General features: G+C 34.7%; 1 protein-coding gene across 1 annotated transcript in view; it reads left to right on the forward strand.

Annotated features, from left to right (window-relative positions):
• The window catches only part of CNTLN (centlein), a 204,938-nt gene that overhangs the window by 129,370 nt on the left and 48,895 nt on the right, over window positions 1-26,673 (forward strand). Inside the window, 7 exon segments of the mRNA XM_059834003.1 lie at window positions 1,087-1,160; window positions 1,163-1,186; window positions 6,175-6,266; window positions 9,142-9,662; window positions 12,253-12,427; window positions 15,298-15,391; window positions 16,034-16,257. Coding sequence (XP_059689986.1) covers window positions 1,087-1,160; window positions 1,163-1,186; window positions 6,175-6,266; window positions 9,142-9,662; window positions 12,253-12,427; window positions 15,298-15,391; window positions 16,034-16,257 — 1,204 coding nt within the window.

Here is a 26,673-nt window from a genome sequence, read left to right on the forward strand (position 1 = left end):
TTACAGCTGAGTCAGAGATGCGTTAAACATATAATGTGCTTTAAAATACTGTGTATATCGAAAGACCATTTTTTAAGCCCTTAAGTTAGCAGATATTTTGGCACAATTTTCTTTGTGCCTTATCTCAGAGGGATTTTGTAAAGCATAAATTTCCCGTGAAGCAGTTAGGTGCTGCTGTTCAGAGTACAGCAGAAAAGACTGTGAGGAAATTAGTGATCCAACCTTCAGAACAGAGCTAGAATAATGTGTATTTCTATATGTGTATAGGATATGAGGTTTTATTTTAAGCAAAATCTGCATATTAAATGACTGCCCTCTGTTCTGTGTGCTTGTAGGATCCTAGGCTAAAACAGGTGGGGATCTTGCTGCTAGAGTAGTGCACAACTGTATAATTAAAGATTGTGTCAGAAAACACAAGTATAAATGAACCATTTAAATCAATGTCTTCCATTCTAGCATTTACCATTTTGACTTCGAAACTTTAGCATTGGTATCCTGGCAACTTTATTTGTATGTAATTTTAATAAAATGAAAAACAGTAATTCAGACATTTTGTTGTACAGACCTTAGCTGGTTGATATTGCACAATAAACTATAGTATTAATATAGTAGTAGATTAGGGCTGGAAAAGGGAAGGAGAGATTTTATTAATAAGTTTCTCAAATAGTCGCTGGAAAAATAGGAATGGTAAGCTCCATCTGCACAAGGTTGGCTGGTGGTTTCCCCTGGGACTGAACACTTACTCCGCTCTTAACAGGATTCCACCTCCTACCAGTCTCCTTTTCATCTCAGGCATTTCCTAACATAAAAAGGACTGACTGAAACTTCTTAGTGTATGTTACAACCAACATTATATCTGAATTTTGTAAATTCAGATTTATAAACTTCCGTCAGCTGTGGTACAAATGACTCTTTACGTTTGAAGTATGCTAAGCGTCATCAAATTAGAACTAATTCCTGGGTGTTGACAACTTTTTCCCCAGTAATATATTGATATGGTTTTGGTTTCTTTATTTTTTTTAATGGTTTTGGTGGTGTCTGTGTGATTGTTCTGTAGTTCTTACTTTTTTATTTCCTCTTTTGTAGACTGAATCTAGAAGAAGAATTGGATCAGATGAAAGTACACCAATCTGTGGGTAGGTTTGCAATACAGGAGTTCAACTATGCTTACAACAAAAAAGGGAGGGTGTAGTATTTTCTATATGTATATGTGGTCTATTAGAAATATTCATTTTAAGGTTATTTTCTCTCCAAAGGTTAATTTCTTTTTCTTGTATGTGTATTTCGTAAGTGTAAGGCCATACATATTCTTTTGTCAAAGTATGTTTATCCTTAAGTTCTCCAAATGCCTATTAAACCAGTAACAATTTTTATATATAGATATACACTAATATATGTTTGCAACTTATGTGTATATACTACATATAAAATTAGTTAATTATTTTATGTTTAAACAATCTATGTATATCTATATAAATGTATTTGTATATGAAAGTATATGAGTAAAATAAAATATGTTTATATGTTTATGAAGCTTTCTCCAGAATTTGAACTGGTTTTTGCAGTATTGAAATACAGTGATACAGAGATTTCATGCTCGTTCAGACTTCTATTTTAATACTAGTCTCACAAAGTATGTGAATTTGAAAGTAAATCAAAATGGTGGAAGTCTTACAATAATTGGTCATTAATATCTTCTTTTGTATCTTTACAATCTTTACAATAGTTGATGGTTCTGTGAAGATGGGTCTTTTTCATTTGGATAGGTAATATATTACCATTGCCTCTCATCATTCCTCTGATTCTTTGTATTATTTGCTGTTCCTGAATGGCCTGGGAGAAGTATTCAAGAGTGCATAGTTATAGTCCAGCTGTGCATAGTTATAGTCCAGCTGGGTGTCACATCTGTGGTGAATTCTTTATGCACAGTATTGTGCAAAGGAAGGGACTAGGAGACTTGGAGAAGTACTCTGCATGTTCTTAGCAATAAAGCCTTACCATTCTTTATCCCAGTTCTCTACTGTTGGCTGTTTTCTTCTTTTGTGATAATGTTGGCCACTTGAATGAAAAAATAAAGATTTTTTTTTTTCCCTTTATTTTAGAATTGTTTTATAGTATCTATAAAACTAAGTGGAAACATCCAGCTGCTGAAGACTGGAAGTTATTGTTTTCTTTCATATTACTTCCTATGTGTTACTTTCATAGCCCCAGATAGAGCTGAAGGGAACTAGTGAAGGTTAAAATACTGACTTTAAAAATCACTTCTTTGTTTTTGCCAATTTAGTCAGTCTGCACAGAGAGAAGTGGAAAGGCAACCAGCAGTGAGAAGGAGTTGAGGGTCTGCTGAGCAATAACCATGCATTTCCAAAAAACAGTCAGATCTCTGAAACTGCCAGTTCTTGACGTGTTTAGTGCTTTAACAATTAGTCTTTTATTCCTTCTTTTTTCATTATCCTTTCAGATTAAAACATATCCTCTTTTAAAAGTATGTGGGTGTCTACACACTTCTAGTTTGGTTATTGGTAAGATGATTAATTGCTGTTCTATTGGGAATGAGAAAAAGGGTTAAACTACTAGTGAAGTGTGTTAGGCAAACTTTATTTACCTTTTCCAGCATTTATTGTTATAGGTATCATTTAGACGAACAGGAAATTTTTGGTAAGATACAAAATCAAGTCCAAAGTTATGTATTAAGCAACACTTTCTGTTAGCATATAAGACTGAGTTGATTCCAGCCATTTCCAGACTTTTACCAATTGAACTATAAAAAAATAGTTGCTCACCCAGTCTATGAAAAGTTCCTTGTTGTTCTCCTTACAAATTCTAGGGTATTGCAGTGTGGTGGGCACTTTTTTCAATTGGTTGACATTTTCTAGAAGAGTATACCATAATGACTGAAACTGGATGTCCATCTTTGAGCATAAATGAGTGCATATGAACAATTCTTGCTCATGCGCTAAGAAAGTCTATACACGCTCTGCCCTAAAATGGGTAGTAAATGCCTTCCTCTTCCCAAATAGAATTACCTCAGGTCTGTTACCTGTAATTTTCTCAGAGTCTGAACTTGGTATGGTCTAAATACACTTTGTTCACAGTCTTAGTACGTAAGTATGTTTTCTTTTCTAAAAGGAAACCTGACGTGAATTTACTCAGCTTATTAGTGATGCTGGAATTCACTTTCACCTTAGCAGGTACCTGTTTCCATCAGGCATTCTAACGTCAAGGGGTAAATTCTGAAAAAAGTGGCTGAGCTTTCCTGTATTAGAAAAGATAGGCTCTATCCTCTTGCTTGGTTAGATATCAGTTACGTTTGTCAGGAGGAAGTACTGGATAGTTTTGTTGCTCTTCTGTATAATTTTTCAAACCCTGCTGGTCAAAGATGAAGGAGATCAGCGGAAAAGGAAACTCTGCTCCTGCCATTCCCAATTTCTTTCCATTCTGATTCAGTTGTCCACATTGTCTCTTTTGCCATTGCCAATTATTTTCCTGTAGTCATCAAATCCAAATTCCCTATTCATGCTATTCGTGTCATTGTGTATGAATGTAAAGAATGTGTTAGCAGGTACTCATGCCATTTCCTCCAAAAGCAGGAAAGTGGGTCCATCTAACCCTATTCAGAAAAATAGCAAGTGCCTTATTAAAAGAAGGTAAACTGTTGACTCCCTGTTTCTTCAAGGAGGCAGTCTGAAGTCTTTCATTATGAGACTTCTGAATCTGCTGTGTCCCTAGCTCACATGCGAGAATAGCATTCCCTTCTTCTGCTCTTCACAGTGCTTTTTCCCACCAGCTGTTTCAGACTTAGCACACCTTTAGGAGCATGGGTGGCTACCACTGGAGTAAGTAACACAGTGGATTTCTGCACCACGGCACCTCCTGTGTGTCAGGGGAATCCTTCACCTGGTGCATACCAGAGGCAAAAATCTCATTCTTTTGATGGTTCGTGTAGCATTGTGGTTTTTTGAAATTGATAGTTTTTTTCTCTGTGTATGAAGGCTTTCTGCAAATACTAATAGTGAACTGTAGTATCCGAGTTCAAGTACCACTTTGGCAGTGGTGCTAAACTAACTCATAATGAGATTTGGTGACTATTAATTAGGAATTGTTATGTTCTAAAACAGGCAGTTAACTATGTTTTCTCAGTGGGACGTAAGTATACTTCTGTAAGACCACGGCAATTTGATGACTGAAGGTAGTGGGGTTTTAGACTTGTGGGTCTATTCCTTGCAGGAGAACTGGGTATTTTTTTGTGTAGGAGTATGGTGGGTAGAGCATATGTCTTGCTGAGTAGACTGATACGATGAATCTTTCTGCTGTCATAGACAGACAAACAGTTATAGGCAATGCTGTTTCATTGCCTCCCTAACCAGTTCCTGTGAACAATTATACAACAATTAGAAGACAGGAGGGAAGAAGGGGGCTGAAGAGGCCATTTATTTTCTGCTCGATAGAAAAGGTCATGCATCAGTGACCTTCAGCTTTTCTTTAATGTATGTTGCTTGTGACTTCTATGATAATGCTGAACATGTATAGTCTTTTCTATTTATTTTGCAGTAATATTCTTTATTCTCTGCATATAATATGTTTATTTATAGATAGAGTTTTAAATTGTATTTTAATACATCCACATAATAAACATAACACCTTGGGTGCTTTGATCAGTTTCTTTGACTATGGGAAATAATTTTTCTTTTCAGTGGAGTACAGTAAATGCTGATATAAAAGCTACAACAGACATTCAAATGAGTGAATATTTAGAAAAAGATGAAAAGCATGTTCATATTATCTCTGTGTGTTACTTAAAGAGTGTTGTAAATGTATGCAGTACCACTGTGCTGGGGGACTGTAGTCTGAAATAACATGGGAACTAACATATTAATATCAAGGTAAAGGTACATATTCCCCTGATGCATAGTTTTACCTTTTTCAGCTTTTATTATCTTTAGAATAGTGTTCCATTTATTTCATGAATACAGAAGTATTAATTGGCCATGACATGTTCCAAAGACAAAAGAAAGGTCTAATTCACTCTAACAAACTTGTTAGTCACTGTTTATATCAAGAGGATTGTGAATCTACAGAGAGTAACACTGTTTTCTTCTACACTTGCTTTGTTTATAAATAAAAAATTAAGTGACCTGCAGTGTCTGCTTGTAGTTTGGAATGATACTTCTAAAGCAGATCTCCACCATGTAGCACAGATATTTATCCCTTAAGGTTAATTCTTTAAGTTAACTTGGGGGGAAGAAGGGCAAGAAAAGGAATGTGAATATTGTGGTGTTTTTACAGTGTTGGAATTTTTTGTTCTTTAACATAATATTTCATATTCTAAGAAAAAGTCCTTCTGAGGTGTGTAATTGCTCATTTCTGTGGGCAGTGGGCAATTTGTGACTGTTAAGCTCTTGGTTCAAATCTAAACAGAATGTATTTTACTTCTGTTTTACTGTATGTATTAGTACTTCTAAACTTTTTCTTAGCACTCTTCTCTGTGAATAGATCTAATTTTTAACTTGCCCCTTTTTTTGTGGGATTTTTAGTACCTAAAGTGCATAGCTGTCTCTGTGAGTGATGCTTAGAGTTATGTTCACTCTCATTAGTTGTATCAATTTCTAATTGTTACGAATCCACAGTATTACAATGGAATGATGTGTGTGATTTATCTGGTGAAGTACATGATCTTTCACTTAACACAAAAAAGGGTTTAAAGTTTTCATCCATCCTAATTCTGTTACTGTTTGCTTTGTTCACCAATCACTCTGATCCTCCTAGCAGGGGACAAGACCTAGAGAACAAAACTGGTAGTGACTGTGTAGATAAAAAGGCAATGAATTCTGCTTTTAAGGCATAGAGGGAATAGTCTATAAAAGAATAAAAATTGGAATGAAAGTACAGTGTCTTTAACCTGCAGATCTATTGTACCTTTGAAAAGCTTGTGCTCTGAAAAAAACATACTGTGATGCTACAAAGATTCATAATTATGTGACAGAACACTTTGAAAAGAGGTCACTCTTTAGAAAATGACCAAAAGGCTTGGCAAGAAAATAGGCATTATAAATAATTGCCGACGTAAAGAATGCATTTCCTTAAAATGTCTAGGTGTTGTTTTAGTGAAATACACTATGTCACAATATATTTTATTTATTCTTTGATAGAGATGTATTATTTATTTTCTGATAGAGCCACTTTTTAAACTTAGTGAAGATGATGGGGTCAAGAACAGTACTCTAAAGAGGAGTATGAAAGAAGTTTCACATCAGCCGTTACAGAAGGTAAGATACCAAGCCCAGCAAACAGATCTAAATTTTACTATAAGAATCATGTATATGTAAGTCAGTACTCATGAATTTAGGCCATGATTTTCCTTTCCTAAATGAAAAATACGGATTTCCAAAATTGTGTCAGAAATCAATTCTATTGAAGTAGCTGTGAATGTATCATGTGAAATTAACATGGTTCATGTCAGAGAAAATTAAAAGAATGTTTAGAGGTATAATGTTAAAAACGAACAAATTATCTAAATTGAAAGTAACATATGCTTAGCATTTTACCACTTTTAAGTTGAAAAACCTTCATTTCTTTTGCTGAGTATTTAACTTTACATGGTATCAGGTGTTAATCTCCATAGAGCTCTTGCTACAGAATAAAATTGATGCATAATAGTGATAAATCCACTTTGTTGTATTTAAATTTTATCACAACATTGCGTATGCAAATATTTTTTACATATGTGGGTTTATCACTCTTTTCACAAGATAGTAGTGTATACATTTAGAGTTCTCTGGCTTAGCAAATATGATGAGTATTTAATCTTTACTGCTCAACATTCTACATGCTTTACCTCATACAGTAACAAGATGTTCTTAACTAGTTGCTATTTGTATTGATATTTGTAATATACACAAGTAGTTTAGTATGTTAACAGGTGTTCACTTAAGAGGGCTCACTTGTATTTTACCATATGTTTTGTTTGCTGCAAAGAAAAGGCATCCTTCAAACAGTATCATGCGTTTTGTTTGTCATTTTGCAAAGCAGTATTTGTTTAATTACTTATAAATCTTTAAAAACATGCTTAAATTGAATAAACACAAATCTATAACTTTGAATGTCAGTTCGGGTATGTCTATTTATTTTTTATTTGTGAATTAACTTGTAGGAAGTATGGTAATTTACAGCAGATTATGTGATTGCATATACTTGTAACACTTGCCATATGGTCAGGCAATGAAGGCTGTCATCTCGTTATTACTGAATGACAAACATCATGTTAAGATAATAACACACAGAATAGGTAGTGCTCACATTCATTTATCTTAAGGTAGAGTGAGTAATTGAAATAATATGAATGCTACCATCTGAAATGTCACAGAGTTTATGCTCGCTTATCATCTATATTTCAGAACCATAATTTTGTTTGCCAGGTACCACATAATTTTTATCTCTATGGATATACAGAGTTATGATGGTACCTTAGGGATAGGTGCAGAAGCTATTCATTGTTTGTTTCCTTCCAGCTGTCATACATGACTTTAAGTGCTAGTGAGTGCAAAAGGTTGCTTTAAAGAACTGAGAAAATAATAGCAGAATCTCAGTTTAGGAAGGTGGTTGAAGAAAGGTACTGGTCTAACTCCTTATCATTAGGGAGGAAGGTACAAACTATGATGTTAATCATAAACCTTGTTTTCACTGAAGCATTTGGAAAAATCCCTTTCATTTGTAATTTCACCCAATAACTTTATGTAGCCATAAGGCAATCTCTCTTCATTGTGGGAGTGCTATGAATTTCAGTAAAGGAAGATAACAATGGATAGGCATGCATGTTAAAGGTTTGCTCTCAAACTCACAAATTCAATATCAAATTCACAAGCGTGTATGAAGTTTGAGCAGGTCTTGCCCTGATTTACTCTGTACATGAAGACCTCTCATTTATCTGAATCAAATCTGTAGTACCCACTTTGTAAATAATTCCATAAGTTTTAAAATAATTTAAATGCATTGGCAAAATGTTCATGCAAAAACATACAGCATTTATTGAGAAATACTATGGTTTCAATATTTTCAATGTCAAAGCAAGTTTTGACATTTTGTATTGCTACAAAGTGATGGAATTGGCCAGTATTTTACAAGGTGAGTAGCTGAAGTTGGCTGTGTGCATTCTACTATAGCTCCTTGAAAAGTAGTCTTTTCTACACATGACCAGAAAAATCCAGAGCACCTGGCACTTCCCCTAGTGAAAGAGTGGGGATGAAGCTTGCACAAAACCAACCAAAAATATTTCTCAAAAATGACTAAGTGGTTACTGAGCACAAAACTCAATCTGATGCCCTTAGCAAGCTTCTGGGGAAACCTCACAGACTGGATGTTCATTTTAGTATCTGCTAAAATTAAAATTGCCCCTTATTTCTGGAAATTGTGGGGTTTGGTTGTAACTTTAAGCTACTATTTCAAAAGAACACTGACAATCAGTTTATTGTTAATGGCCTTGAATATGTGTAAACCTAAAAGGACTTAACAAACAAAGCATGTGCATCCTGTATAGGTAGTATATGCTTCTTCAAACTATATACCAGAAGATTGTGAAGTGGCTTCATTGCAACAGGACAGATTTTCCCTTTCTGTGAATAGAAAATACATTTCAGCCTTCATATTCTTTAGGTGCTGAGCTTCTGATATCTCTTGCTATGATTTGTTTGGGTTTTTTTGGAAGATCAAATTAATACTTAATTTCTCTATTTATAACACTTAAAAGAACTTGTTGATTTAGATAGCTAGTGCAAAATTGTCTGTATTTCAAAATAGTTTTCCTTCTGAAAATGTTTTTTTAAATTTAATTAGTATGTAAAACCAAATCAGTAATGAGCTCAAGATGCGTCAGGAAGGTTCGTTAGCATACTTAAACTTCTGTGTCACTTTGCCTGGAATTTTAACTTCTTTTACCATCTGCCCTTTGTTCAACAGCTGTATTATTGCACCTAAAATGTTTTCATCTACACTACGTTAGAATTATTTTTAAATTAAGGGCTATAGATTGCTTTTATCCTTGTGCTTAATGTAATATTATTGTCATATAACAAATACATTTGAAAACAGGTTTTTTTTCTTCTGGATAGGCTGAAATACTCTGAATGCTAAAATTGCTTTTGTTAGGTACAACAACTAGAAAGAAGATTCAAAGCTATTGAAGGGGAGTTAAAGAAACAAAAAGAAGTAAATAAAGACTTATTGAAGGAGAAAAATGATTTGAAAGCATCTTTAAAAGTGCAAGAGGAAGATGCAGACACAAGAGAAAGAGAGCTGGAAACGCTACTTAAGAAGATTTGTGAAATAAAAAAAGACAAAGCAGAACTTCAGTTAGTGATTGATGAGCAGGAAAAAGAAGCTGCCTCTTTGAAGAGGCAAGTGGCAGAAGCTAACAGGTTGAGAAATGAAAACGAAGATTTGCTGAGTCAAGTGCAGGAGCTGAAGTGTTTGCTGGATGAAGCCAAATCAGTGGCAACCTTTGGGCAACGTAATTGCAAGATAACAGGCACCAAGGTTAAATTAAAAACAGCCAAGAAAAAGAGCTCTCTGGGACATGATGGAGCTTTTCTCAAACAGTCCATCAAGGTTATGAGTAATGTATTTGAGAACTTCAGTAAGGACGGCTGGGAGGATGTGAGTGAAAGCAGGTACGGCTCTCATTAACTTAGCCCTGTAGAGGGGACACTGTGCATATGTAAAGCACTAGCAAATGGAGATTGAATTTCAACTACTGTTGATTTGGTATTCAAAAAAAATACTGTCAGATCCTTTGAAATATCTTGGGAGGTCTTGTTCTGAGTTTATTGACTGAAATTTGCATGCAAAATTAGCCACAACTGCATGAGTATTTGAATAGGTGCCAGGAAACCCAAAAGAAGGCAATGCTTGATTTCTTCCAGTGATGCTATTTTCATGCAGTCATGAGGCTTGAAATTGACAGTTTGGCAGGTTGATTTAATTTGCTGGCCCTTTGCATATTCACCGCTGACAGCTAAGGATTCCCAGGCAAGCCTACTAAGTCGGTTTAGTTATCTCGTGACATGCCGACCCGGGAGGAGAAACATTTTTTCCCCTTAATTTAGTTAGATAAATTTTGAATGACCCATTTCAGCTTGCTAGCAGATGTCTACAAGCTGTTTAACATCCTTTAAATTAAGAACCATCCACACTAATTATTTCATGTATGTTTTATGCACAGTCATTGTACTAACTTTAATTGAATGATGGTTAAAAATCAGTTCTTTAAAGGTAATTGTTACTGCATAGAGTCCTACTCGTGAGTCACAAGGCCCTTAGAAGATTGCACTGGTAAGCTTCATAAATGTTTAGAATTTTTGCTTCTGCTTCTAGTTGTCCACACATACTTGAGGTAGCAGCAGTAAGCCACTAGGTAAATGGGTATCACACCTTGTCTTTCAATGCTTTGTCCTGAGAGACATGCAAAGAAATTTCTCAAGCCTGTATTTACCCAAAATATAAATAAGATGACAAAAGAGTAAAAAAAATGGAATCATCTTTGTAGGCTTCATGTTGGCTTTATGTGTCATATGGACCAAATCAACAGTGGCAAATGAAGCCCTTCCCCTGCTTCTCCCAATGCAAAATAGGGGGCTCCTGAACACAGTATCTTGAGAGAGAAAACAAATTAAGGACCAAGTAATTTGTCAGTTACTATCATTAATGTAAAGCTTGTTTGGTTTTCTGTTTAATTTAATATTGCAGTTCTGATTTTACAGAAGACATATGTGTTTTTCTGTTGCAATCAGTGAGCTTTTCATTTAATTTACTGGTTTGCTTTTTAAAAACAAAACTGAGCAAACAAATCGTCATTGCAATTTGAGTTTGAAGTGAAGTGGAAGGTAATTGTATGGCTTCAGTTCTTGTAGCTAGCCATAAATACTACTTTTGATAACTGTACAAGTATTGGGTTAGGGAATTCTTGTCGTAGAATGGTGAACAGTTTTGAAGGTGATGTTTTAAGGTGTCATTCTCAACAAGTTAGGGAGATATCTTCATTTAGTTCCCTCTTCTACTTATTAATAAATACTGTTCTTTACCACTAGTATCTGTCTCTGAGTTTCTAGATTCAAGCCTTCCATTTTCTAAATAGAACATTCCTTGAAAGCATTCAGGTGAGGAAAACATGTACGTAGTTAGAAATATCTCTGTGCTACTGCAGCGCCTTCAAACTATTACATTGATTTCTGTTCTTATCAGTCAATAAGACATCCCAATGTGTCAGGATAGGTTTTGGAAAGTATAAACATGTTTCTGTATGAACTCTTCTCTTCAATTTGAGGCCTTTTCTCTGATTAAGTAGCCTCCATCTCTAAACCATTGATTTTTATTATGATGCAACTTAATTTGAACTCAGTTGTGCCTTTTTAAATGTCTTGGTTTAAAAAGTAACAAATCAAAATTACCTTCTGTCAAGGGATTTCTTCACAAATCCGTTTGCACAAATGGAGATGAATAGCCACTGATGGTATAGAAAATTATATATCCAAGACTTCGTGTTTTAAGATAGATTTCACTGAGTATCAGAAAACAAATTATAATCTGGGGCAAGACAGGGAAAAACTGGAAATCAAGAGCATGTTGAGTGCAAGTTTAAGGAAAAATTTGAAGTTGAATAAAAGTTTCAGGTCCAATTTCTCTGCATGGCAGCCAATTTCAATAGAAGGACTACCAAGCTTACACAATTTAAAAGCACTCCAAAGGGGTGCTGGGCAGAAATTTCACTGAAGTGTGATTTTTGAGTTTGTCTAAGTCAACACTACAAATAAAGTTCAGTTGAAACAAAATGTTATTGAGCGAAGTATTGTGCATTTGCTTGTTTTGTTATCAAATGTGAAAATGAAGGAAAGTAGAAATGTAGTACATCTTTGTGAGCCATTCACAGACTAGAAGTACTACCGAGTCGTTTTTCATGTGTGTCACTTTTGTAGGCTGTAACAAAAACTATCCTTGAAGAAGCAGTTAAAGTCTCAGACCTCCGTGCATTGTAGAGTGAGATTCCATTTGACAGAGTAGAACTTGATAAGACCATTTCAGAGATTTCTTCTTTATCGTATTTATAGACGTCTGTTGAATAAGTCAACTTAGTACTGTTTGGATTTTATATTAGTTTCTCTTCTTTCTCTCATGTGTTATTTTCTACGTGCTCAAGCATTGGTTGTTTGGAACTGTTAATGTTTATCTTTATTTTGTTTTGTTTTCCTGAATGTACTGTTTTAGTGACTCTGAAATACCAATTTCTGAAGGTTTGGAAACAGTTATTATGAAGACAGTGCAAAACATTGATCCACTGCCAGACAAAAGTAAACAACAGGGAAAAAAGCGAATACAAGACAGTCAAAAGCCGCGCAGTATTGTTCATTTAGAAGGCAAAAACTGGAAGTATAATAAAAAGGTATATAACAGAACTTGTTTTGTTCTTCTGTGGAGAGTGTTGCAGTTTAATAGTATTATCACTGCTGTTCCCCTTTTAATTAATTTGCCTCTCATTGTAAACTGAAAAGAAAATCTGCTTCCAGATATTCAATGGGTAGTTTCATTATCACTTAGAATATTTTCTGAACAATTAGTCTGCAAAAGTATTTGGAGGGGGTGTCAGGAGTGCAAAAGCTGATTAAAAAATGTAAAGCTGCTGTAAGTAGTCCTTCTGTCTCATAGTCCAGACAAAGAATCTGCAGACATCCCATTGAATTTTCTCTCAATCAGAAAAGCCATACAGAACAGGGTGATGTAACCCACAACAGGGAGACAGCAACATCCCCTCCTTCCATCTAGCAAAATGGTGTGCTGACTAATCAAGCATGAACACCTCTCAGTTCATTTGGTGTGTGCAGAAAGAGTTGTCTCCATCTTAGAAAAATGCTTTTGGCTCTATCTCTGTCCAGGAGTTTCTATCTAGAGAAAAGTATGCTTTTAGCTTCTTCTTAGCCCATTTACATTCATTGTCTGGGATTTGAACCCCTTGTCTCATTCCTAACTTCTATATGCTGTTTTCTCACAGAAGGGCCAGCTGCTTGTTTCCCAGGTCTTTAGAGGCTCCATACAATCTGTAACAGATGACTCATTTTTGGACTTTTGAACAGTGTCTAATACTTTTTCCCTCCTGTGTTTGCCCAAATAAATCACTTCATGGAATTTAAAACACAAGCAGATATTGTTGTTTGTTAGTTCAAGAAACAGAATACTGAAACACTGAACAACTTGCTGCTGTTAGAAAACTAGCTTGAAATTCTGTTATGTATGGTGATATAATAGAGTTTGAAAACAGGTTATGTTTTCTTACCCTCCAAAATTTTAAAGTAAATACAAACTCTCTGGTCTTGTTATATATTCTTGATTGTGTATTTTCATCAAAAGATCTATTTTTCTGGCGGAAAAACTGGAAAAAAGGGAAATTATTCTGCAATCATCTGTTGGTACAGAATACACAGTATAAGCAGGTGCACATGATATATGTGAAAGTCTGACAGAGTGTGCTACTCCTGTTATCTCCTGCTGCTCCTAAGTGAGGCTATACAAGGCAGGGAATCCAGGAGGCTCTGGTCTCTCTTGATTGATAGTGTAGACACAGCCAGTACCTCTTCTGTTTGCCTATGTTGCATTTACTCTCTGTTCCTACTGGAAAAGACAAATACAGATATATTCTGATACACGTATGTAACAGACTGGTGGACTTGGAGCATACACAAGAAGCATCCCAAGAACCCTAAGCAGGTAAATATGCTACAGCAGAAGTCCCCTGTTGCAGTAAAAGCACCTGTAAATGTGGTTTATGAGTACAGAAGATAGCATTGCAAAAAGGTTTAATATTGACAATAGGGAACACCAATTTTACAGAAATCTTAACTCCTTCCTGAGGATTTAAGGAAACTCCAGCTGGGTCATGGTATTCTCATACAAAGAGAAACTAGAGAAATCTCCTAAGTCCTGAGCTATGCTTTTCACTGCAGGCATGGATCGTTTGCTCATCATCTGCTGAGAGCTCAGTTCTCTGTTACATAATCACCATTTTGGCCTAGCATCGGTCATCCAATTACATGTCTTCAGTGTTTGTAGGATCCTCTGATCATACTGATAGGGAGTTAGTACTGGTTTCCACTTTTGTCTTTGAGACATGGAATAAAGTAATTAAGAGAATACTTGAAGGAGACAGACCTACAAGAGCTTGACCTCCTTTGTTTTCCTTTGCTTTGGTTTTAGTCTGAAAAGTTGGCACTTTTTAAATTATTTTATTTTTATTTATTTATTTATTTATTTATTTTATTATTAGATTATTTATTTTCTTTTTTTCTAGCATATCCTATTTCCATGTCCTTCAAATTGTGTGTTGATTGTACAAATCTACAACTCATGGCTAAGCTATCCTACAATGTCAGTAATTTGTTCAGTGCAGTTAATAGATAATCCATTGCTGTTTACTCTTTTAAAATTGATGAACACCTATTTCAGTTATGAGTATTTCCAGAAATATGTTGCATGATATCACATAGAAATTGCAAACTGAAGACTTTAAAAATTGGATAAATGTAGCAGAATTCCAGAATAAAAGTGTTTCAAAATACACTGATCATTTAAGAGCCAGGGAAATAGTACTCTGACTTTGGAGTAAGCCATGCTCTGGCCATTTTCATTTTACATATTGCAGGCAGCATTCTTCTTATCCTCTGCTTCTGTCATTGAACATTCAATAGGTTCTGGAAATAGCTGATTTTTCAAATCAGATATTTAAAAGGCATGCAGCTGACTTTTGTTAAAACCTGTACAAACATAGGGATTGTATTTGCATGTTCATATATATTCATGCATCTTCCAGTTACAGCTCAGTGTCTAATCTGGTTTTCCTGCTTTTCAACTAGTAAGATAGCTATTCCTTTTTATTTTCACTTAAATATCTTGAAAAATAGGATATTGTAGGCTTTCAAGTAATACACACCATCTTTTTTCCCTATGAGTAAATTCATATCTTATCTAAAAAAATAATACAGGCATTAGTAGACACTTCACTTTTCTCTGGGATTCTTTGGAAAGGGTTATGAATTACCTGTAACAGTTCGTTTTTTCTTCTACATTTGATGGGAAAGACAGAATTTGTACTCCTTGCTGGCTAATGTTGTAAGACTGATTTTCAAATTAAAATTCTTTAGAATTTTGTTTATTATTTGAAGTAATCTTTGTTGTTTTAATTCAAACTGGAAAACTTCAGAGTATTGTGGTTGGTATGACGTAATGAAAAGTTGCTAGCTTTGTGCTTGTGGGTTTTTTTAGGGCCATTCACAGAATAAAGACCTAGAAAACTTACATTCCAAGAGGAGGAAGATCTGCTGTCTCATAACATCTTATCCATCAATTCTAAGCAAAGGTAGGAATATTATATATTTTTGGCAACTTCCTAAGAAAGATTGACAGAGCATTCCTGCCTGATATTCCAAAACCTCTTCTATATTACATAAACCCACTTATATGCTGTTGCAGGATTTGCTTGTTTAAATTTGTGTGAGTATATTTTCAAAGATTTAGCTCATTATTTTAAAGTGAAATTGTCGTATAAAAAGTGACTGTCAAACAGCATCTTTTTGCACAGTTGAAATATACTCTATATATACTCACCTATTGAATCTACTGACTAAAATAATGCTTTTTACTACCTTTTGTTCTTGTTTGCCCCTTGTAGCCAACACAACCAATAAAACAAAATTAACTGTATTTTTTCTTAGATCTTAAAAAAAAAATCTGTTAACAAGACACTGAAGCCTTATTTCCAGTAATACTAATCAGAAACTTCAGCCACGTTTAACTTCCAAGTCCTTGTTGAGTTTGCAGTGTTGGCACTTCCGAAAAAGAACAACATATAGCACCTATAGGTTAACTGAATTAATTTACCAGTTCCTTGCTGAGAAATATTTTAGAGGCTAGAACAGTGTTTTGAAGGGCCAAAGAAAAATCAGAAATCATCTTAGTTATGATGATCTGTCAGTTTGGTAACATGTCATTTTATGTTTAGTGAACAGAACAAAAAGGAGAAATATCATTGTCCAGAAACCGGCCTACTCTGTTGCTCTACTGCAGGAAAGAATTAAGTCATTGCAGCAGCAGATAGCTGTTTTACAGAATGAAAAAAAGACAGCAGTGTCTTCTGTCAAGGGATTTAAAGAAACCAATGAAAAACTAACAACTCAGCTACATTTGGCTGATCAGATACTTCAAACTAGTAAACTGACCATAGAGGTAAAGTACTTTTACATTATGGGGTCTTACAATGTTCAGCTTAATTCTGTTGTAATTCTGTGAAATTTTGATAACATTGATTTTTTTGTCTTTTAATTTGTTATTATCAAAATTATGAAATATTATATATTAACATGCTTTATATGAGATTCTGAATCAGTTATTACGTACAAAGTATATTGAGGCATGATTTACTATTGTATCAACCCAGTTCATTAATCCTTCTGAAAAAGAAGTGGTCTTCATGCTGACATTTTACCTGCATTCAAATGAGTGAGGGAAGTTTCACTTTTAGCCTGTGGTCTGAGAACTTTCCTGAGAATCTGGTCAGTCCACATGAACTAGCACCTATTGCTCTGTGAAGAACAGCCACTTCTGGAGAAACCAGCTGTCTCCATATGCTCCAAGAGTGGAGTGCTCAAGGCAACTGGAGTTTTCTTCCAAAGGGGACTCAGACCAGTTCCATATCTATTTAATCCCATCTCTCTCTGTCAAGGTGGAAAGCCAGAGAACAAGATTTATGAAAATAGAGAGTAGTAAACTATTTGGTTAACAGCCCCAAAGGTGCCAGCTTTCTTCTCTACTTCAGTCTTCATTCCTACTTAATCCTTTCCCATACTATTACTCCTTTCTGGTTTTCCCCATTCTCATTTATATATATGTATTTTGTGTTAATCTATATGCAGCTCCTCAGCTGGAATTCTTTTCTATTCATACTGCAGTGATTGGCCTGCCCTTTATAGAGCTGAATCAACAAACACTTTTGCAGTAATTGTCTCCTGTTGGTCACACACACATCCTGCTTCCAGAATTATAGTGCTACAACAGATGGACTTGCTGGAAGGAGGCAGACATTAAAAAAGAAATCAAATCCCCTCCCCCTCAAACTTCTCAGCATTTCTGTCTTTGCACAGAAGGCAAAAGCAGTATCAGGAGCAGCACTTTTCACTTTCTTAGGGCTGGGGAACTGCTAATTTCTAGAGGACGGAAAACCTCATTTCTGTTACTCATTTTGCATAACTATATGTATGTAATGAATTGTTCAAAAAGAGTTTCCAAGGTCATTGGAACCAATGGAGATCTGCCTATCTCACAAACAATATCATAATGTAGAGTTTCATGGACAGTATAAACTTCACAGAGAGTTATATGTGTAATTTAGGTAAAATGTTCTGCTTGCTCAGACATCTTCATGATTTGCCTTCCTAGAAGACTACACCTTAGGTGTCCACAGGAGAGCAACGTGAGAAACAACATAAAAAAGGCCATTATCAGGAAACTGTTAAAAAAAAAAAAAAGGCAAAATCTGTGTCAAGATAAGCGCTGCTGTAATGTAGAAGACTGACTAAAAGTGAAATAGCATGGTCTTAAAACCAAGCCAGTTTTCTTTCACTCAGTTTTTCTGGAAAGTTAAAAAAAAAATAAAAAATGGTCACTGGTCTATTTAAAGGGTGGTGCATTCTAAGGAAAAATAAATAAATGGTGTTGCAGGTACTCAAGGAAAAATCTTTATTAGGCATGCACATTTTTTTCCTTCTCAGCAACCAATTTGAATTCCCTTTCTACAACAAATTACTCTTCAGGTGCCATTCTAGTGCTACCAAGTGGGAAATTTAAAGCCAAGGCTTGGGCTACTTGCCAAGTGAAAATTAAGGAGGTAAAGAACCTACACAGTCACTGCAGCGTACGTGCGTGTTTTAGAGAGAGAACCATGATTCAGACAGATCAAATGGTTGTAAAGCACACATTTGTGTGTGGGGTTTTTGTTTTTTTTTTTCCTAAGAAATACTATCTAGAAGTGAAGTTTTAAGATATTGCAAGGGAAATTACATCTTTTAAAACTTTTTTTTTCACTAGCAAGAACACTGTTGTCATTGTTTCTTCTCAATGCTTCTGCTACTTTAGATTTTAGAATTTTCTTGCACAGGTAGAAGGTAAAAAACAAGCAAACAAACCATGAAAAACTAAAAGATTGAGACAATCCCTAGGTTTAGGGAGACTCTTAAACACTACAAGAGTGTCAAAATGACTAATATCCAAAAATAAGCTTTCATATGTAATCATAAAGTTCTGTGTAATCTTATATTAACAGTGAACTTGTGATGCTGGGCTAAGGTAAGTATAGCATTCTAGCAACTGTAAACATTAATATCATTGCTTGGCTGAGATGCCATGTTGCCTGAATTTAGCTAAGAAAATAAATCCATTAGCAGACAAGGGCAGATGTTTGTGCAGTCCTTCATTGTAATCCCCAAGGAATCTAGTGCTAGAAGATTGACTCTGGATTTAAGATATAAATGTTCCAGATGTTCATTTTGAGACAGATTTTAGAGTTCATACAACCTAAGGACTGTTTGGCATCTGTTGATTTTCAGAATGTATGTACATATATGGTTTTGTGTATTTTTCTTGAAGATCTACACAGACACGTATGTATGTATGTATGTATATATTTGTCTGTCTGCTTGTAGGAGTTCAGAATGCTGTATTCAAGTTCTTTTTTTGTTTGGCTTTATAAACTCTTCGCAGTAATGTAGATTTCTTGCTTTGTTTTATTTCTGCAAAAGCAATTCTTTGCATATTTCTGCAAAAATGACTGTAAAGTGGCTGCACATATTAGAATCAAAGCTTGCATTCTCCAAGGATTCACATCAACAATGAGTCAAGACCATCTGTACAGAAGTACAGTAGTTACATTTTGCTATCAGTGTATAGAAATCACATCTGGGGCTGATACTTAATGTAGAAGCGAAGGGATTTAGCATTTCCTTAGTTTCTTATAAAAATGTCTGAAAGGAATTGTTGGAAAAATCCAGGAAAAATTTTTTTTAAAGATTTATTCCCCCCTCTACTGATTTCTATCACTAAGTGAATGCTTATAAGAAGAGTGTATTTATTGCATACAGCACAGTAATTACAATCACTTTTATGCAGTAGGTGTCATTCTTGTTGCAAAAGTTCAGACAAAGTGTATTGAATAAGAAATGAAAATCATAAGCAGGTTAAGTCATTAGTGCTTATCTTACTCTCAAAATAATCTTACTGCTCAAAAGTACTGTAGGATCTGTGGTGAAACACTGGAATAAGCTGACCAGGGAAATGGTTGAGTCACCATCCCTCGAGGTGTTTCAAGGACTGTGTGGACGAGGCATTGTGGGACATGGTTTAATGGGCATGGTGGTGTTAGTTGATGGTTGGACTTGATGGTCTTACAGGTCTTTTCCAGCTTTAGTGATTCTGTGATCTTTTGCGTCAGTTCTCCAGTGTTTCTCAGAGATGTCCCAGGAAAAGCTGCATTTCTTAATGGAATGCCACAGGCATTTGCAAAGTGCCCATGTAAGTCTACTTCAGCAGGAAACCTGAATCTCAAAGAATGGGAAAAAGTCAATCAGTCAAACGCTGACAGATCCTTTGGAGGGGATAATGTGATGATTTAAGTAAAGTTTTTCAGATGCATTCCTGCAGATATGTAACTACGTTTTTGCTGAATTGGGAAGAAAAGGAGGGGGTATTTTTGGTTTGTTGGTTGGGTTTTTTTTAGAAGCCTCTGCACATTTTAGCTGTAACTCAGCCTAGGATTTTTTTTTTTTTCTGATAGCATTTTAAAAATCTCTCCAAACTTTATTTTAGCCATTCAATTTTCAATTTTCTTTGAATTTTAAGGGAACTTTTTTCCCCTCAGCTCATACTGTGCTTTTAAAATACAATTTGCTTGCCAGAAGTTTATCGTCTGATGGATTACCTCAAGCATAGAAAGGTATGAGCATGAAAAGCAGAAGAGTAAAGGACTAGAGAAAGCTTTTTATTCTTTAAAGTTTGTTTGTGGCTTTCTCTTCATATTCTCTTGAATATTTTTTACTGCCCAATCTATCAGAGAACGGCTCAGAATTCAGAGTTGCATCTGCAAATTCAGCACCACAGCTTGACTCTTCTTATGGTACCCAAATATGAGTAAACCAGCCAATTTAGCAGTTATTCAATAGCACTGAACAAAGAAGAAACTGATGATGAATTTAGATGCATTGTAGATTATTAACTTAACTATTATTTACACAAAGATCTGACTTTGACGCTGGTTTTCATGAAGGGATTTTTCATTCTTTAAAGATGTATTGTTATTTACATAACAATTTTTGTATGTCTGGTTTCCTTAAAGTAAATTTTAGGAATAAGCTTGAAATCATAAACTGAATGCTGTTTGTAATTACCCTGCAGTAAGCTAAAACTGCTTTTGGAACTTCCTCACTTTTGTTCGTTACAGTAAATGTGTAATTTTTTTGAGAGTTTTTGGGGGCTTTCTACATAAACATTGTCCAGTTAGAAATTATCATAGACACATCCAATTGTTTTCTCCCAAAACACTTTTACAAGTGTCCTGGTTTTATCTTTTTGATTCCTCTTTTGTGAAAATACTCCAGAGCATTTGTGCTTTTTTTTATTACATTCACAAGAAAACTTCTGCATTCAGTGTCATCTTTTCTAAATTAAGTGGGTTTTTTTTCCTCTAGTGGCATGAAAAGATATTTTTCATTATGTACATCAGATAATACTAATCATACCTACAGAGTATCTGAATAGTCAAATTTTATAAAACATTTTAGAATAATTAAAATTTTGAATACTTGAAGTTAAGCATAAATGGTAATCTTTACAGATAAACTGTGCAAGAGATTACTACTACATCAGTAGTATATGCAGTAATTCTGATTTTCATACACAGAATTAGTAAAAAAAAAAGTAAAAACAGAGCTGCTATAATGACCTCATATTTTAATAGATAAAAAATAATCTAATAAGAATTAAATTTGTTTCTGCTCTGTTCAACAATGTCCCTTTCCATTCTTAGAGGGCACACTAAAGTCTGGAACATTTTACTTGTACCCTTCTTAAAAATAGAAAATAAAAAAAGCTAAATATACCCTATTTAACACTTTTGTCAAACTCAGTGCAAAATCATTTCTGCAACTGTGCACCTTTGGCACAGAGTGCAATGAAACAATCAAAGAGTTCTGTGAAGCTGTTTAGGAAAAGTCTATGCCCAAAATCATCGGGAGAAGTGTGATTTCTCCCCCCTCTCGTTTAGAAGCGTACAAATTATCCTTTCCTAACTGCTTTGAATAACAGTAGTCTTGATTAATTTACAGAAGTTATAAACTTTGGGCACAATATTCAAAAAGAAATAAAGATGGTTTCTCAAAAATACTTAAAAATCAAAACAGCAAATTTTCTGTTCTACCTTTTCTTAAAATATAGCAGAAGGGAGAAAGTAAACCAGAAGGGATAAAAGTATGATAAAGCAGGATATACTGCCTGACCTTTGCAGAGTTTGCAAATACTATCTAAGACAGAAGAGGTTTATCTAATAATTGAACTAAACTATGTGCCAGTGTGAGACTAAAGTCTTCTCAAAATTTGATTGGGTGTAAATTCTATATTCTTTTCTTCTGAGGAGACACCTCTTTGTGGGCACAGTAGATAATTCAAAACTCAAAACACACCCCCAATCTATGTATCCTTGAGAGAAAGCCATTCTTTCTGGATTCATCACAGTGTTCCAGACCTGAACAACAACATTATCTATAGGTAGGAAAAATTGTCTGTAATGTATTTCAAACTTAAATTTTATGGAATTTAAGTTCAATTTGTGGGCCCTACCTGTAGTTTTTGAAGGCTTTGAATTGACAGTATTAAGAAGAATAGATTCTGATACATTGTAGTTTCATTAGAGCTTTGTTGAGCCTAATAAACAGGCTATGTTGAGCCTGTAAATCAGGCTATGATGTCACACTTGTAAAGGCTGGAAACAGAGACAGACAGTAGTGCTCTGTGGCTCTGTGAGACTAGAATTCACCTCTTTCAAGTCCTAGTCTAAAATTCCGCCTGGAATGAAACGTGCTCAGCTAGTTAAATATGTTTGTTCAAACTTTTTGTTTACTAAATGGGGAAATCGCTATATAATCTTTCTTCTGGTAAACTGCTGATTCAGCAGATTGCTGCTGATATAAAACAGTTCTCAAATTTCTATCTTCTATGCTGTCAGAGAAGTTGACTTGGAAATAAAATGAGGAATTGCCAAATGGTAAACATGAAAATAACTGCCTTTTTAGAATGCATCTACTCCAAAAAGTTTTTTTTTAGTATTTTATTTATTTTTATAGTTTGCTGCATTGAAAACTTAGAGCATCCTGAAGTCAGTTCTGTTAACAGAGCTACACTGTAAAATATGTTTATCGAGAAACTATGCTTTCATTACAAAACAAAAATAAAGCAAAATACCTTTTACATTTATATTGATCTCTGAAGAAAAATTACAAGAGACCTGTTGAATTATTGATGAACAACAGTTGAAGTACATTGCATGTAGGAAATGAGTCTCATTCATAAATTAAAGAGAACAGTTGGCATAAACTAGAACTATGAGAGTTGTATTATATTGCTGTCAAAATGAAATAACTTAGAGATAGGTAAATTCTAGAAAAATATATTATAAAAAAAAAAAATTGTGGATACCACAAGAAGTTCATAGAATATACTTACAATCAATACGATTTATATTGCTGTATCATATAGAAATCCTGAAAAGTATACTTCTATATTAAAAGAAAGAACCTATATCACAAGGATTAGCATGCTCTTGTAATGTTACAAAGAGAGATAGTACACGTATCTATAGGCACATCTTATATATTTATATCTGATAGTATAATACAGTAATAGAATATACTTGTACATATATTACAATAAACACTGGAAGATATCATCCTGTAATTTTTACTTTATGGATTTCATGTGACATAGCTTATTCTTCTTCACCTTTCTTGTGATTTGATCAAACTGTCCTTGTGCATTGAATCTTGTCTTATTATTAGACAAAAAATAGAACTCACTGCAGTTTTTTCAAAAAAAGATTCCTGAATATGATACTATTTGAGATCTGGAAAAGCTCAACAAATACTGTCGTATAGGATTTCCTTTTGTGCTTACAGGAACGTCTTCATTGACTTCAGTGTGATCTGCTCATTTAATTAAAGCTAAGCATAAAGCTAGACTGGGTTCTTGAACCTTCTCTGCTATGTAAAGGTCTGTGGATAATATATGCTTTTGTCAGATAATATTTACTCACCATCAAATCTCATCCAAAAAAATCCATTGATTTGGGAACAACTATTCATATGTAGGCAAGAGATTACATTTCAGCTCTGGCAATCTGATTTTCTCATAGATTGTCTCATAAAACCAGATTCTCATAGATTCTCACAGATTGTCTCATAAAACCAGTTTGGGTTGCAATTGGATCAGTAGTCTTAGGCTTGTTCACTGGAGTGGTCCATGAATTACTCATTATTACTATTAAGTACCGGTATTAACTATGAAAGTGATTTTCTAACCACTTTATGTTCAAGACCCTCCTGGGTATGGTGGTAAAAATAAGTTTTATTTGATCTAGTCTTGAATATAGACCTCTCTATGGTGAGAGGTTATTTTGTGTTTTGAACTTGCAGGGAAGGAATTACAATAGAGGATGTACCTGCATAATTTTTTTAATATTGTATGATTTAGTATTCTGATAGACTATGCAATAACACCTCTGTGTACCATTCTATATAGGTGCTACTAAAATGCAAGAAATAGATGCCTTGGGTTTCCATCAGCCATATATCCTACCTTGGAAGCTTGAATTCTCTCCCCTTGTTTGCAATTGTCTGTTTCCTGATGGATTTTTGCCTAACAGTCTCTCTTTTCTGTCTTTCTTGGCCTAGGTAAAGGTTTTCCTGATTATGTTCTTACGAAAAGTTTTCAAGAGGCATGAGAAATTGGGGAAATACTTTTGCATTCCTTTACATTGTGAATGTTAAGTGAGTTGATTCTGCTGCACTCTCCTAACACATCCTTTTACCTTACTTCCCTTTCCTTTGCTCCTGTGCTAATCTGTTAAGTAAATTTCCCTCATTCTGAAGTTAGGGTACATAAGATTGGTGGAGCAGGATGCTCAGTATCATTAGCAAGGCAGATGCATGTAATAGGTGAATTGGTAAGAGAACATTTTTTTCCGTATTTGAGGACTTGAATTTCCTAAGAAGTTGAAGGAGCAAGGTCATGGGACTGCAAAAATGGCTCTATGACCTGAAAGTATCTAGAAGTCTTACAAGTACATCCACTCATTTTTGTTGTGTGCCCCTGTGCAACAGTGGTTGTTTGTATTAAAATGTATGTAGGGATTAAATTCCAAAAATGATCTTCATCTTGATTGGTTTTACTTAGTGTTTGGATTGGAGCTAAGCACTGACACATGGAACACGGTGTAGACTCAATGTCTCAATTCACGCCTTAAGGTTAAATTGGTGCATATAAGTACCACTTAATCATCTTCACTAGCTCAGAATCTCACGTACCATGAAATTAATTTTTCAGTTGATCCCTCACATGAATGATAACATTATTTTTTTCCCCAAGATAATAGTTTACACCTTACACATCTATTCTATTTGGATATACTATGGAATATATGACAGTCTTTTTGCTGTTTGTTTTAGAGGTAAAATCTTTCAATCATTTTTTAAAATTAGTGACAATGTAAAAAATCCAAGCCAGTGCAAGAGGATATCTTTAGTCATTGACAGCTATTCTAAGCTTTCAATCATCCACCAGAGGCTGATTGAAAAGTATAGATCATTATGACCTCACAGTGTTTTTAATGAGGAAATCATTGCATCATAATGAAAACCAATACATTGCTCAAGTTCATGTTGAGCGAGGCTGAATGGCTGTCTTCTGGGAACCAGGGACTCTGAAGAAAAATGAGAGTCCTAGTAGGTAATGAGCTGAGCATGAACTCCCATTGCCATTGTGAAAAACACCAGGGCAGTCCTTCAATGTATAAACTGGAAGCTATACAATAGGAGCAGAGAGAATATGTTTTCTTTCACTTGGCATGATTTGACTGCTCCTAGAATACTCTATGTAGCTCTAATACCCAGAATCCAAGAGATTGATGGAAGTATAAAGCATTTGAAGAAGACTTATGAGAAGGATTTGAAAATACACCATTCCAGAGAACAACTTGAGGTTTTCAGAGAGGAGATTAAAAGGTAGTTCAAGTTTAAATGTCTAAGAAAAAGAAATTTGCTTGTAGAGTCTTCAGTCTAGCAAAGGAATATTAAAAAACAGATTCAAGGACACAGAACTGAAACAAGGTAGAATCATATCAGATATGATGTCTGTAATTTTTGTGTGACTGAAATGGACCATTGTCAATTGGAGTCAGAGAACTGCAGTGGTATTGGTCAATTAATCTAAAAAGGAAGAATTTGAGAAAAAATCAGCTTCTTGTGGTTAGCAGTGGGCAGAGTCTTTCTGAAGGGAGTGAAAAAATGTTCTGTCGGAAGCATGAAAAAAATAGAGACAGGAAGAGAGAGGATATGTTTAATGACGTGAGCTGAATTCATGAAAAGTACAAACAGGAAGGTATGTTCTCAACTTCAGTAACACTGTTCATTTATCTGAACAACTGATGCAACAGTATGTTTGTGATGAAACCCAGAATGCATTTAATAGTGCTATGGAGAAGAGATGTAAACATGGATGATAAATTTAAGAAAAGTCAAACCAACGTTTTATAAGGGTCTAACTGAAGCCAAGGAGGAGTATTATAATGATGTTCAAATATCAGGTTATAAAGAGGAGAAATTCTGAGACAGAGGAGAAGCCATCACCACTCAAGTCAAGGCACAGGGAGAATGGATAATGAGATGAAGGGAGTAACCTAAAGAAAATGAATGTTCTACAGTGTGCAACAGGAACATTAAAAGAGAATTAGTCTTTAGCAGAAGAAATGCAAAGGGAAGGAAAACCAGCTTTTGTGGTGTAATGTACACAGAATTTAGGATTACATTGGTCTGGTACAGCTCTTTAGAGTTGCTGATTGCAGAGCTGAGACAAGACTAAAACTCCTTCATTTAGGTAGTGCATACCTTGTTAAGGAAAATTAGGAAAAGAAAAAGATAAATAACCATTTTTTAATATTTCTTTCATATTCTTTTGTCTGCATAAGGAAACAGTTTTTTAGTAAGATAGTAGTGAAATATTTAAAGGAGAAACCTTTTCATTTTAATTGGGGGCAGAGACAGATTAATCTTTTTTGAGTAAAAATCTTGATAAAGGACTCAGGTTGAGATATTTTGTTAAAGGCTTGGCTTCCAAAGAATAAAAATACTTACTTTTCAAAGTATTGTTTACAACAGAAACTTTGGCAGAAAAAAAAGAAAACTAAATTTACTGAGAAACAAGTGAGGGAAAGGCATTTTGAGAGATAGTAATTTCAATTAAAGATCTACAGGTGCTGCACTTACTTGAAGATACAAATTTTACAAGCTCTATCACTAAAAAATAAAGTTAAGATAATCATGGCGAAAGCTA

This window comes from Gavia stellata, chromosome Z (assembly GCF_030936135.1).
Source record: "Gavia stellata isolate bGavSte3 chromosome Z, bGavSte3.hap2, whole genome shotgun sequence".
In the NCBI taxonomy this organism is placed as follows: domain Eukaryota; kingdom Metazoa; phylum Chordata; class Aves; order Gaviiformes; family Gaviidae; genus Gavia; species Gavia stellata.